This window comes from Chroicocephalus ridibundus, chromosome 22 (genome assembly GCF_963924245.1).
Source record: "Chroicocephalus ridibundus chromosome 22, bChrRid1.1, whole genome shotgun sequence".
Classification (NCBI taxonomy): Eukaryota; Metazoa; Chordata; class Aves; order Charadriiformes; family Laridae; genus Chroicocephalus; species Chroicocephalus ridibundus.
The window spans coordinates 5,108,488-5,121,081 of record NC_086305.1 but is presented as its reverse complement, the minus strand read 5'-3'; the positions used below and the strand labels follow the sequence as shown (position 1 = coordinate 5,121,081).

General features: G+C 50.7%; 1 protein-coding gene across 1 annotated transcript; it reads right to left on the bottom strand.

Annotated features, from left to right (window-relative positions):
• Nucleotides 1-4,909: 4,909 nt before the first annotated feature.
• LOC134526331 (4-galactosyl-N-acetylglucosaminide 3-alpha-L-fucosyltransferase FUT6-like) lies at nt 4,910-9,987 on the bottom strand. Its single transcript, XM_063358116.1, has 3 exons — nt 9,954-9,987; nt 9,674-9,859; nt 4,910-7,407 (listed from the first exon to the last, which is right to left on the bottom strand). Exon 3 carries the CDS (start codon nt 7,397-7,399, stop codon nt 6,311-6,313), a length of 1,089 nt encoding a protein of 362 aa, XP_063214186.1. The 5' UTR covers nt 7,400-7,407; nt 9,674-9,859; nt 9,954-9,987; the 3' UTR covers nt 4,910-6,310.
• Between the last annotated feature and the right edge of the window lie 2,607 nt (nt 9,988-12,594).

The window sequence follows — 12,594 nt, the reverse complement described above, 5'->3', positions numbered from 1 at the left end:
TATGTTATTTATTTAGATACCATAGTGTGCCATCTACGTAACGCGGTCTTTCTCTCTCTTTCTTCTTTTTTTTTTTTTTTTTAATTTTATTTATTGATCCAAATGGTGCCAAGTGCGGTTTACATTTATTACATTTTTACCATTTATTCTGACCGTTGTGAAAAAAAGATGCAGTATGATATTATTTTTTTTAAACAAACGTAAACTCGGGTGTGATGCTCTTACATACTCACGACAAAGTGAAAATAAAAGGAGGATTATGTTGATTTCTCGCTGGGTATCTTCTTTCCCTGCCGATGGGTAAGAGATGGTTGAGTATGTCCCCGGCTGGGGATGGGGATGGAATGGAATAATGGGAAATTTGGCTTTTCTTTTGGGAGCGCAGAGACGGACGAAGGCTGGCAGGAGCTTGACTTTATCTCCCAGTTTCCTGCAGAAACCTCCCCACACACCAGCAAACAGCCCCATTTCTTTCCTTTTCCTCTCCTGCACAACTGTATTTACGCGAACCAACCATTCCAGACGTGACCAAGGCCGGGTCGGTGCCTGCGTGGGGTTTAGCCACAGAAATAATCACCTTTGTCCCCTTCTTGTAAAGGCGCTTCCAGTTGGGTTGACTCAAAGACATGCTGATTCTGGAAAAAGAAAAAGAAAAAGAAAAAGAAAAAGAAAAAGAAAAAGAAAAAGAAAAAGAAAAAGAAAAAGAAAAAGAAAAAGAAAAAGAAAAAGAAAAAGAAAAAGAAAAAGAAAAAGAGAAGAGAAGAGAAGAGAAGAGAAGAGAAGAGAAGAGAAGAGAAGAGAAGAGAAGAGAAGAGAAGAGAAGAGAAGAGAAGAGAAGAGAAGAGAAGAGAAGAGAAGAGAAGAGAAGAGAAGAGAAGAGAGAAGAGAAGAGGAGGCAAGGTTTTGATAAGGTCAGCCAGAAAAAAAAGTTTCAGTTGCTCATCTGGAAGCGGTGCTGAGGTTAGAAACGTATTTTATTTTATAGGGCAAACACCATTCAGCAGCAGGCACTGGCTGGGGGGTTGTTCTTCTCGTTAGGGTGATTACAGCGGGTAAGGTTTTGTTTTGGGTGAAATGTCACCATTTGAAAGCCCGGCCAAGGTCGGGACACAAACCCCTTTGAAAGCTGTGGCAAATGGAAGCGTTGGCACCGGCGCTGCCGCCGCACCAGTCCCACCCCAGCTCCTTCTCCCCGTTACTGGTTTCCAGTAGCTCCCCAGGGGACAAAAGCCAGAGGCCAAGGATGACTCGTCCTGCCCGGACTGATCTGGTTGCCCAGGGACCTGCTGTTCCAGCCCCATTTTAGCCAACATTAACCCCATTTCACAGCCATCGACCCTGTTAGACATGCACTGCCCCCATTTAACGTGAGCTCCCCCCACTTCACACACATTAACCCCCCCCCCCATTTAACACGCATGAACCCCACTGAACACGCATTACCCCCAATTAACACATATTACCCCGTCTTAAGACGCTTTACCCGCATTGAACACACATTAGGGAATTTAACGTGCAGAGCATCAGTGCCCTCGACGCAGGGAAATGCCTGCATCCCTGTCCTTTAAAAGCGCTACCCTCCCATCTGTCCGGAAAAATAGGACTTTTTTTTTTTTTTTTTTTTTTTTTTTTCTCACACTGAAAAATAGGCTGAAATTATGGCGTGCCCATGGCGAGAGCGGGTACAAGTTCCTGCCTTCGTTTGCAAAACACTCCGTCTCGAGCGAAGGCAGCGAGCCGCCCCGCTGCTCTGCCGGGCTTGGCACCCGTCAGCGGGGAACAACGGGAGGGGGGGGGGGGAAAAAAACAAAAGGAGAAGCTGAAACGCTTTTGAATCACAAAGGTTTATAGTGTTTTTTTGGGAATGGAAAAAAAGGTCTGTTTATATTCCCCCCTCATGCCACCCAGAGGCCCGACAGCCGTGGCCGGCTCGTGGCCGAGTCAAACATTCGCGCTCGAAGCTCCGCTTTGTAAATATTTTATGAAGCATCTTTTGAGACTCATAAATCTCCGCGTGTGCGCACGCATGCGCCTATGTGTGTACGTGTGCGCGCACACGCGCGCGCGCTCCAGAAACTAAGAAAAGCTGCAATGCTGCTGCCAGCCTGTCCAAAACAAAACAAAACAAAACAAAACAAAAAAAGCGAAAAAAAAAGGGCAAACTGAAGTTTTAATGACCAAATTGGAGAGGGCTGCTCGGAAAATCTGACTCTTCCAGGAGCGCAAAAAAAAAAAAAAAAAAAAAAAGAAAGAAAACAACATTCGTGGGCAACAGCGTGAAGCCAGGACGTGCTGCCGGGCTGGGGCCGGGGTGATTTTGGGTGCAAGTTTCTTGGAGATGAGGTGCATTTTGCCAGCTTCCATGGTGTTAAGTGGGAGATTTTTGCTGGCTGGTTCTTGCTTTAAAGCCCCAGCTTAAAAACCCCAGCTCTCGAGTGACATTCTCTATTCATTTGTTCATTTTTAAATGGAAAAAGTACCAGGCGGGAAACGGGGGACGCTGAGAGTGCTCAACCCCACCGCTCAGTTTGAGTTTCTCGCAATTACCTCCCCGTATGAAAAACCACGGGAAAATAAACCCAGCCCGACTTCAAACTGGGAAACACTCAATAAAAGTGAAGACAAGAGCGTGGAGTTTGCAAGTCTTAAAAAAAAAAACACAAAACCGCACCCAAACCCACGTACATGGTGATATCTCTCCCAATATCTCGGCTAATCCTACCAGAAATGTGAAGCCCGGGAACAACAATATTCGTTGCTCCAGCTGCCGTTGGGGTTTTGCCACGAGGGAAGGCGGGAGCTCGGTGGGGCTGGACAGGCGCGGAGAAAACACCCTTAATAATTTCATATTCCCCCAAACAAGGAGCAGGTTTCCAAAGCACGAGGTGGGGGGGATCTGCCCGTCGGCTCAGGAAAAACTGAAATAATTGCGTTTACGGGGTTGGTTCAGGCGCCTCCGCGCACCCAGAAGGACAAAGCCAGGGAGGATGGAACTCTGAGTCCTGTAAGGCTCCATCTGCCTTTTTCGGGATTTTGGTGTAACTGAGCCTTTTCTCTTCCCTTCCCCAAACGCAAAGCTCTGCCGAGCCGGGTTGGTGAGGATTTGTGTTTCTCCCAAGCTCTGTCTCTCCTCCTGGCTCCCCTCCGCCCCCGGTGTCCCTGCAGAGCAGAAGTCAGACACTGCTCCAAAAAAGTCCCATTTTTCAACATTATTATTTCCCTGGTTTCCCGCAAGGACCAGCATGTTTCTCACCTCTTGGGGAAATGCCCCAATAAAGCTCCCCCTTCTCTGCTTTTCGGACCACGTCAGCTGGAAACACGTCAGCCTGCCGCCTACCACCTTTGGGCAAAAAGACGAGAGGCTTGTGGGCAAACGGGGTGTTTCCCCATCTCTGCGAGGGTATCTCCAACCGGGTGTTGGAGGGGGGGGACCCACTTCGGCGAGAAGGCTGCGCAGCACCGGCGTTTTGTGAAGAGCTGGGCCATGACTTCCCCACACGGTCTCCCAGCCCCGGGCCCCCACGGCGCAGACGTCCAGATGTTTCCCTCAATGAAGTCCCCCCCTTACAGAGTTTCCCCAGCGCGGTGTCAGCTTTCCCATCCCCTAACCAAACCAGCCTGTGTCGCCCACACGCATCCCTTCCCCAGGCCACGGCAGCACCGAGCTGCCGCTTAGAGGAAGGGAAGATTTAATAAAATATTTTTATCCTGCCCACCCCATGTCCCCTCCTCAAGGACCATGGCTTGAGCCTGGGTGCAAGCTCCTAACACCGCGTGGTCTGCCCACCCCGAATGCTTCAGCAGAACTAAAATTCATATTTTGGTCGCCCTCTGGAGGGCTGCAGCACAATTTGGGGGATAAGGGTGAGGTCAACATTCATAAATCTGTCCCCTGTATATTTATTTTGCCTTTGCTGGCCTTGGGGCCAGCAAGACCCCTGCTGCTCCGCCCAAGGCTCAACCAGGTCCCCAAATAGTCCTTGGTCCCAGGGAAGGGCTAAGGGTGACCAGCCCGGCTGGCCTTGACCTGCCGAAATAACCCCAGGCTCAAGTGCAAAAGGAGAGAGCCGATCCCCCTGGTGCTGCCATTCCCCAAAAGAGTCCAAAAACTTACTGGACTTAAGTTTTTTTGATAAGTGTTAAATGACTCCAGGTCCTGGAAGCAAAGGGAGTCAGGCTTGGGAGGTTGGCAAGGGAAAACTGGGGATTCCTTGCAGCTGTTTTGCAGAGCGGGGGCTCCCAAAACGCTCCTGGAGAGGCTGCAGCAGCAGGAGGCATTAGCAGGGATGGATAAATTATGTTTGACTTTCCCCAGAATTGGAAAAGGTATTTTCCACAAGGGTAAATAGCCCAAATTTGGGAGAACTGGCCCTCTCTGCATGCAAGATGTCTACTAAATGGATGCGTCAAGCCCTGTGCTCCCCCACGCCCAGGAGCCCAAGGCTCTTTCAGGTGCTCTCCTGCCATTCAACATCCCCCTCCATCTGTGTCCCAGCCCCCGCGTCACGGTGCTCGGCCACCTCCGGGCTGGCCACGCTCTAAGGTGCGTGTCACCCGCCTTTGGCTGTGGAGACTGTTCTTCTTTGCGGAAACGCTCCTCAGTCTGTTTGAGAGAAAAACCTCCCTAGCCTGGGGAGTCGTATTAAAGTCTTAAATTTCTCCAGCTGCTCTGAACTGGACTGGTTCTAAAGACGGGAAGGGCACCAGGGTTGGTTGATGAGATCCCGGGAGCTAAAGGAGGAGAAAGGCGCGCGACTGCAGGCAGGCGAGGCACAGGCAGAAGCATGGACAATTATTTGGCAATAAAAATTGACACCTCACAAATTCATTGCTCTTCTTTGAAGCAGCTGACAAGCACATGGCTAAGGAAGACGTGGCACATTTGTCTACCTGAATTGCCAAAGGGGTTCGCTAGGGTCCAGCAAGTTCGTCAAGGAACTAAGCGGCCTCAGGAAGGTCCCACCTACACAGGTACTGTAAGGACAGGGAAGGCAAGGGAGGGATAAAGGTTCAGCTTTCAGAGGGAAGGATTTGTTCTTAGGCTTGTGCTGACCAACGTATTCAAACCACTCTGCAAAGCAGGGAAAAAGCAAAAGTGGCAAATGTTGCTAATGAAAATAAGGGACTCGCAATGCTAAAGACAAGATCTTGCTGGTGGTCTTTGTACGGAATGACTGCAGGAGGAAACGCAGAGGGAATTCTTTGGAAATGTTTGCTAAATGCTGCTGATGGAGAAAACAATTGCATCTCTGTATGCTCTGCTGGACTCGGAGCCGATTTTCCTCATGGAAACATCCTGGGGTCAGGACAGACCTTTGAAAAGCTCAGCTCAGGGATCAGTAGTGGTCAGGAAAACAAGCTGATGTCCAGAGGTACCGGCAGGGAGCCTGGGAGGGCACGGCTGTGTCCATGCAATGGGGCTCCCCAACCTGAAAAGGCAACAGCTTCCAGCGATACGACCTGAACAGCAGCAAGAAGCTCAAGAAAGGCCGATTATCCACTGCTTTATAAACAGGTGGCCCAGAGGCATCAGCCGATAACAGAAGTTGTGATGTTTGAGGCACAGAGGAGGAGGTAGCTCATCACGTGCCGGTCCTGAGCGTCTCTTTGCCACAGGGGGCTGCGGGCACTACAACTTTCAGAGGTGCCCTCAGCACCCCACACCTTACCTGCACCAGCCTGCTGCTGTCAGACCCCTCCTCAAACCCACACCGGCTCGCAAACCTGTGCAAAAAACAGCCCCGTAAAATAAACTGAGCTGTTTTCAGCCTGTTCAGGCTCCTGACGCAGCAGCCCGAAGGTGGTCAGGGAGAGCCCGAGGCAGAGGAAGGGCAGGACTGGGGCTGGGAGAGGGGAGCACGGCCAGTTCCTCGCGGCCTCGTGGCGTGGCCGCCCCTTCAAGCCGCAGCTTTGCACAGTACAAAGTCCTTGAAACAGATTTATGATAATAAGTATGGCTGTTTCTTCTTCCCCTCTTGGCCACTTGCTTCGGCTCTCCAGTCTGTGGAGCTGATCCAGAATTGTTTGCAGAGACTGAAGGTGAAGTTCTCCAAAGACCAAGCCGCAGCCAGTGTAACAAGTTGTTCAGGTAACTAATAGATCAGCAAAAAACCCAACGTACTACCCTATCTGACGGTCTGTTCTCCAGCAAGACAAAGACGTACAAACACCTAATTGCTTCCTTGTCCTTGTTCGCTTCAAAGCTCCTCTTGTCCCTCCCTTTCCATCAAGTTCAATCATCCTGTGAAATCGCAACCCTCCAGCAAGGACAAAGAGATTGCAGCAGGGCAGAGAGCTGAGCAAACAGCAGTTACACAAACCACTCAGACAGATCGGGCACAACCCTGTACCCGACCTCCGTTGTCTGCAAGAAGTGACAAGCTCTGCAGACGTGCAGGGCCCAGCCAGCCCCCACCACGGGTTTCAACCACTTGCGCCACTGGAAGTAGCGCTGGTATCTCTCAGCGTCCTCGCTCAGCTCCCACAGGTACCGCGCCAGGTCCCCAGCGCTGGCGAAGTCATCAACATGGATGAAGGAGTCAGGGGGCAAGAAGCGCTCATAGTTTTCTCGAGGAGGCCCCAGCACAACAGGGACGGTGCCGGAGGACAGGGCATTCCTCCAGAGCTTCTCGGTGATGTAGTCTTCATGCCGCGAGTTCTCGAAAGCCAGGTAGAAGTTGTACTGGGACACGGTGGGAAGGAGCTTGTCCCAGGGCAGGGGCAAGTGATGTTGCCCATAGACGTCCACAGCGATGTGTTTCTTCAGCTCCTGGTAGTACTTTACCCGGTGGGAGCCTGCTCTCCAGTTGCTGACTACCCAGGCCACCAGCTTGGTCTTGGGTGGGATGCTGAGGGGCTGGGGCTGGCCAAGGAGCTGTAGCTCCCCATAAGGGGTGAAGATGTCCGAGTCTCTCCGGTAAGACATGGTCAGGTTGAATAGGTTGTCCATGGCGTCTAAGTTTGGAGAGTGACTTGGGGACTCCAGGTTGAACCAGATCCAGCGCTGGGAAGGGAGCCTGGGGAGCTGGGCCAGCCTCTCCTTGTCCCCGCACACGTCCCTGTGGTGCATAATCACAGCATCGGCCTTTTGGGACCAGCTGCGGTTGACGGTGAAGTGGCAATCTGGGGTGCGGTAGAGCTTCGAGCAGTTGATGAAGTTAAAGTGGTGCCCAAAGGGCCACTTCCACAGCAGGATGGTCAGCCTGCGTTCACCCTTCGGTGGGGTGCTGCTGTCTCCAGCATGGGCTGTTTGTGGAGAGGGAATGGAACTGTGATGCTCTGGCCCAGAAGTCCTGAACTGACGAACAGAAACAAAGAACCAGGAGCTGAAGATGAAGCTGAAGAGCAGGAAGGTGAGGAGTTTCTTGCAGGAGGCCTTCTTCCCTTCCACGAGCTCCATGAATGGATCTGCAAACACCACAGAGAGGACACCGAGTGATGGAGGCACAGCGGCCCCAGCAGGGAGGAGATTCAGGGGACAGCATGATGACCTGACGTACATCTACCTCCAGCTGCCTCTTTGCAGAAAGAAAGGTCTCTGGAACGCCGTACACCCACCCACCCGCCAGGCGCAGCCACCCCTCCACAGGCCCCGGGCTGCCCTCCATCACCACCCACTGCCTTTCCTCCTCAGCCCCATTTCCCAGAAGAGCCACAAGCTGCCCGCGGTGGGTTCCTCAGGACACAAGGACGGTGGCCTGCTCCGTCACAGGGAGACCCGTCACCTCAGGGACAGAAGGGGCAGAAGCACGACAGCCACCTCTTCTGTTCACCCAGAAGTACACCAGACCCGGACATGGGGCTGCCATCTTGTTTTGGCCACCATTTTAGGGCAGGGTGCCACCCCTGGATGGCAGGGAGCTGCCCGCTTCCTTAGACATCAGGCTGCTCCGCGACTGCCATCAGCCATTTCTCGACACCGTCACACCCACACAGCCCCAGACGGGACCAGCCGCCAGCGCAGCCTGAGGTACATCACGCGAGGGCCGCCACCTCCTCCTCCATGGCTGACTGACACCTGAGACACTGCCATCCCCCACGTGTTCTCAGGCAGCCCTGTGATTGGCTGCCTGCCTCCTGTGGACCAAGACGCAGCCCTGTGATTGGCTGCCTGCCTCCTGTGGACCAGGAAATTTTCATATATAAAAATATATAAATTTATATACTACATATACTGTATATAAATGTATATTTTGTACTTCTGTGCAATATATAGGAGTATACATAAAGGAGTGTACAAATGTGTGTATATTTTTTTAATTTAGATATATGTTCTGTTTAGATATGTATTAATTTAGATATATTCTTCTATATATGTATAGATGTGTATATATTTTATATATATTTATATATATATTTTTTTAGAGAGAGAATATATATGTATTTTTATCTAGATACATGTTTATGTATATATATACATACATAAATATATACATACATATATATAAAAGATATTAAAAACATATAGCCATAAAAACCCAGATATAAAATGGCCAGGGTGGGGTTCCCCACTTTACCATGTCTAGGATGGGAAGGAACTTCTGAAGGGCAGAGGGGTACCAAAAGGGCCAGGACACGGAGAAGGCGGGACGTGCCCCAGGGCTACAGACCCCTCCACGGAGGCCACCAAGGGTCTCCCAGCACAAATCCCGTCACGTGCAAAGACGAGCCCCCCGCGCCCGAGCGCAGACTCTGGGCTTCACACAGGGCTGCATAACAAGGGCTACGCTTCCTGAGAACGTGGGAGACCAGAACAACATGCCAAGTTCAGAAGAACAAGTGTGTGGGCACAATAAGACCTTAAAAAAGATGACATGTACCAGACGAACGGGCCAATGGGCCCATGAACCACAAACTGGAATTTGCGGTCGGTGTCACGCTGAGATAGCAGGTGGAGGAGCCCCCATGCCCTGGGGCTGGGGGGGGACCTGACCTGTAAACCATCCTGGTGTGCAGGCTGGTGCTCTATGTGTTTCCTTGTCTTTCGGTTGATGGCCTCATTGAACATTTCAAAGCAGCTTATCTGTGGTAATTAATGGCCTTTTTTGTGTGTCTTGCTCCCGTGTCCTGTGAACAGTAGCCACAGCCAGCTCAGCACAGCCAGCTCCCGTATGACCACCACCCCCCAGCTTCCAACTGTTTCTCCCGTAGACCGACCGCCAGCGCTTTTATCACCGGCATCCTGCTGGACACTCCTCTGTATCAGGTAATAGTCACGGACTTTCAAGTTTTGCAATGCCCCATTGCTTTTACTGACCCACTTGCTGTGGTCTCTAAGAGCACGGGGTGGCTGCCTGTGCCCCAAAACCTGGATCTTGCTGCTTTTGCTTTTACGTGCCTTGATTGCATGCCAACATTGACCTAAGGACTAGGAAACCCATATAGTACCAGCCTGCACTCCACCATGGTTGTACAGGGAGCTGTAAGATCCCCCACAACAGGATTTCCAGCAGAAGCTTGTGGGTGCAGCACCTATCACCTCTTATCTTGTATATCATTGGTACCCATACTGCTGACAGACACAAAACAGAGAGGGAAGCAATGCCTCCCTGCAATCAGAGGTGAAAATAGATGACTACAGACCCCCTCCCTCCTTTACCCGGTGCCTTTCTCTTGCAGCCCGAGTCGGGTTCCTCCTCCTGTAGCTATCAAAAAAAGGACTCTTGCAACTCACCTCCAGGCTTGGTCCTGGTGAGAAAGTGCGCCGTGAAGGTGAGCACCGAAGTGGATGACACAACCAGGAAAAGAGGAGAAGAAAGGAGAGCTCAGATGCAGGGAGGGATCAGCGGCTTGTTTCTCTGCGTCTTGTGTTGCGTGTGCCAGTTGCTACCACCACAAACATGTCACCCAGTAATGAAAGCTGTAATAAAGCCAGGACAGATTCTTCTTTGACAAATTAAATAAAGGTCAAATGAGGCAGCCTGGACGTTGTTTGTGGTTAAAGCATACCTTACCATTGAAAAGACCTCTGCACATGCACGTTTGCTTCCTTTGCCAGTCTCAACCCACAGGATTTGCTTGTGATATGCTTTCTTCTCCACCTTGCATCACAGGAGGACAGCTCTCTTTGGGAAGGATGGGCAAAGCAGGCATGGACTGAAGGTGTAGGCATCAGGTCTGCAAGTCCCTCTGCCAGCTTACAGTCTTCATGGCACAGCTGCCTCCATCCCCACGCCAGGCCGCATCTCCTCGTCACCTTTCCAGGACCTCGAGCTAAAGCACATCTTGGGACTGGTGACTTCAGCAATCACCATGAGCTTCAGAGTAGACGAGTGCTTGAACAAGACTGTCTAGGGGATCCTTCTGTGTCCAGCACCGCAGATCATGCTTTGGAGCGTCTCCAGCCCAGGTGAATAGGCATTGTACATCACGGTCTGTGGACATGAAGAAGTTGTTTGTTTGCTACGGCCGAAGTGAATTGATCTTGCATCGAGCTTGGCTGCACTTGGCTGGGATATAAAAAAGCCATTATGTGTTATTATCAGGCTTAATTATATTCAGCTGTAAATATGGGTTGTTGGTCTGAAATTAAATTCACAGAAAGACTTTTAATGCGGGTTTGGGGTGTTTTGGGTGGGCAAGGGGATTGCAAATGGGCAACATGGGGTGGAAGGTTTTACATTTCCAGCAGGTGTTTCCTGGGACAGAGCTGGAGGTCACCTGAAATGTACCCAGGTGCCTCCTGCAGACTTGGGAGCACTCCAGCACAGGTGAGAGAAAAAATATACCATGGCATGAGGGATGAGGGCCATAACTCACAGCTTTTGCACCGCAGGGTGACTCAGGCAGCCCAAGGTCTTACGGCTCCTCACCTGGGCCAGAGAAGGTACCAGCCATTCAACTGCTCTGCCTAGAAATTCCACACTTGAGAAACTGTGACTTCTTGCCCTTTCCACATGGCACAGGCTACACCTATACTAGTAACTTAAACAATACAAGGGCACAGGTTCTGGATTTAATTCAGCTAGAGGCTGAAATTTGGAATGGTCCATGGCCCAGCTTTTGCCTGATCCAGCTAGCGCTACGCCAAATGTGACCCAGGTGCAATTTGGGAGTTACCTGGGCAAGGAACCATTCCCTACAGGTAGTCTGCATGTGGCCACTCCTTGGTGGCAAAGGGGTTTCTCTGACATGAACGTGGCCCAGCCACGCTGGTTAGCCTCAGGAGAACAGACTTGTCCTACCAGTGTAGATGCAGCTGTGAAGTTCAGACACTAGCCAGCTTTCCTGCTGAGGGTCCGTGAGCTCTGCAGCCAGCAGAGCAAGTGAAGACTCTGCGTGCCCACATGTCCCCAGATGCAATTTTACTCAAGGCTGTGGACAAGAAAGACTTGAGTTTCCCAGCACCACAGGAAGCCCTCTGTTGAATGATCCCTTAGCACCAGATAAGAGGCTTCAGGAGGGTGGAAAATTCAAAACTCTCGTAGCCCTGAAAACCAAGACCATAAGGAACTTAAGCTCAGCGGGGGTAACTAATGCAAATTAAACCAGCGATCAAGTGTGAGGAAGCCACAGAAAACACTCGCAAAGCTGTGGATTGAGAATTGTTCTGAGTGGCACACGTGGTATGCAGTGACAGATTGCTTGGTCCAGAAGGTGATGTGAGATTGTAGCACGGACAGAACAAAGAACCTGTTCAGGTAATAGACCTGGCAGGACCAAACACAGTTGACACGAGGTCCTATTGTTATATGATGAATAGTCTCAGTAATCTCTACATCTGAAGACAAATAATGCTGTGTTTTGGAGAAGCTTCCTGCTTATTGCCCTTGCTGAACAGCAAGTGATGGCGGAGCTTTGGATGCTGAGCTCTTGCCCAGATGAGCACGGAAAACGCAAGGGCTGAACCTCCCCATGCCAACGGGGCAAACGTCGCTCACCCAGGGATGCCGGCAGGTGAACAGCTGAGACCATTCGCCTTCAAAGGTGTCACCAAGCACAGTTGTCCACAATGGATAAACCACAACAAGGGATTTGCAAACACACCGGATTTGTCTACATATGCTAAATAAACGGGCCAGAGATTAGTCTTTGTCCCTGAGGCCAAGTGACCCAGCTTGACTCTCATCCCCACTGCTTCTCAGTCGACTGCAGCCACAGCCAGGCTTTTTGCTGGCAATGGTCCCTGCCCTGGGCTATCCTTGGACCATATCTAGGTGCTGTTTGAAGGGTGCTCTTCGGCATGGGCTAAAATCATGCCAAGGTGTGTGCAGTACAGATGATAACGGGGTGATGTTTAGACCTGTGCCCTGGCTCCGTATGTAACACGTGAGGCAAAGCCACAGCCCAGGTCTACAGCTCAGGGGTGGATTCTTGGAAGCACTTGTCTAATCAGACACCTTGTCCCAAGAAGAGAGAGAGATTCCAAGAGGACAGAACACATGTCTCACAGCCCCATCAACGATGTATATCTGCTAGTATTAAGGCATTTAATATTTGCATTAAAATTAACTGGAAAAAGTTCTCTATGTATCTCCAATTGCTTTGAAAAGTTTCTGCAGAGTCTACAAGGGATCAACACTACATTTCCCTGCTCCAGTCACTTTGGACACACTGCAAAGAGTAAGGAGCAGTGGGAGGAACACAGAATTCCTT

Bases quoted from the DNA above. Each gene is read 5' to 3' on its own strand.
- LOC134526331 (XM_063358116.1), bottom strand. From the start codon at position 7,399: ATGGAGCTCGTGGAAGGGAAGAAGGCCTCCTGCAAGAAACTCCTCACC.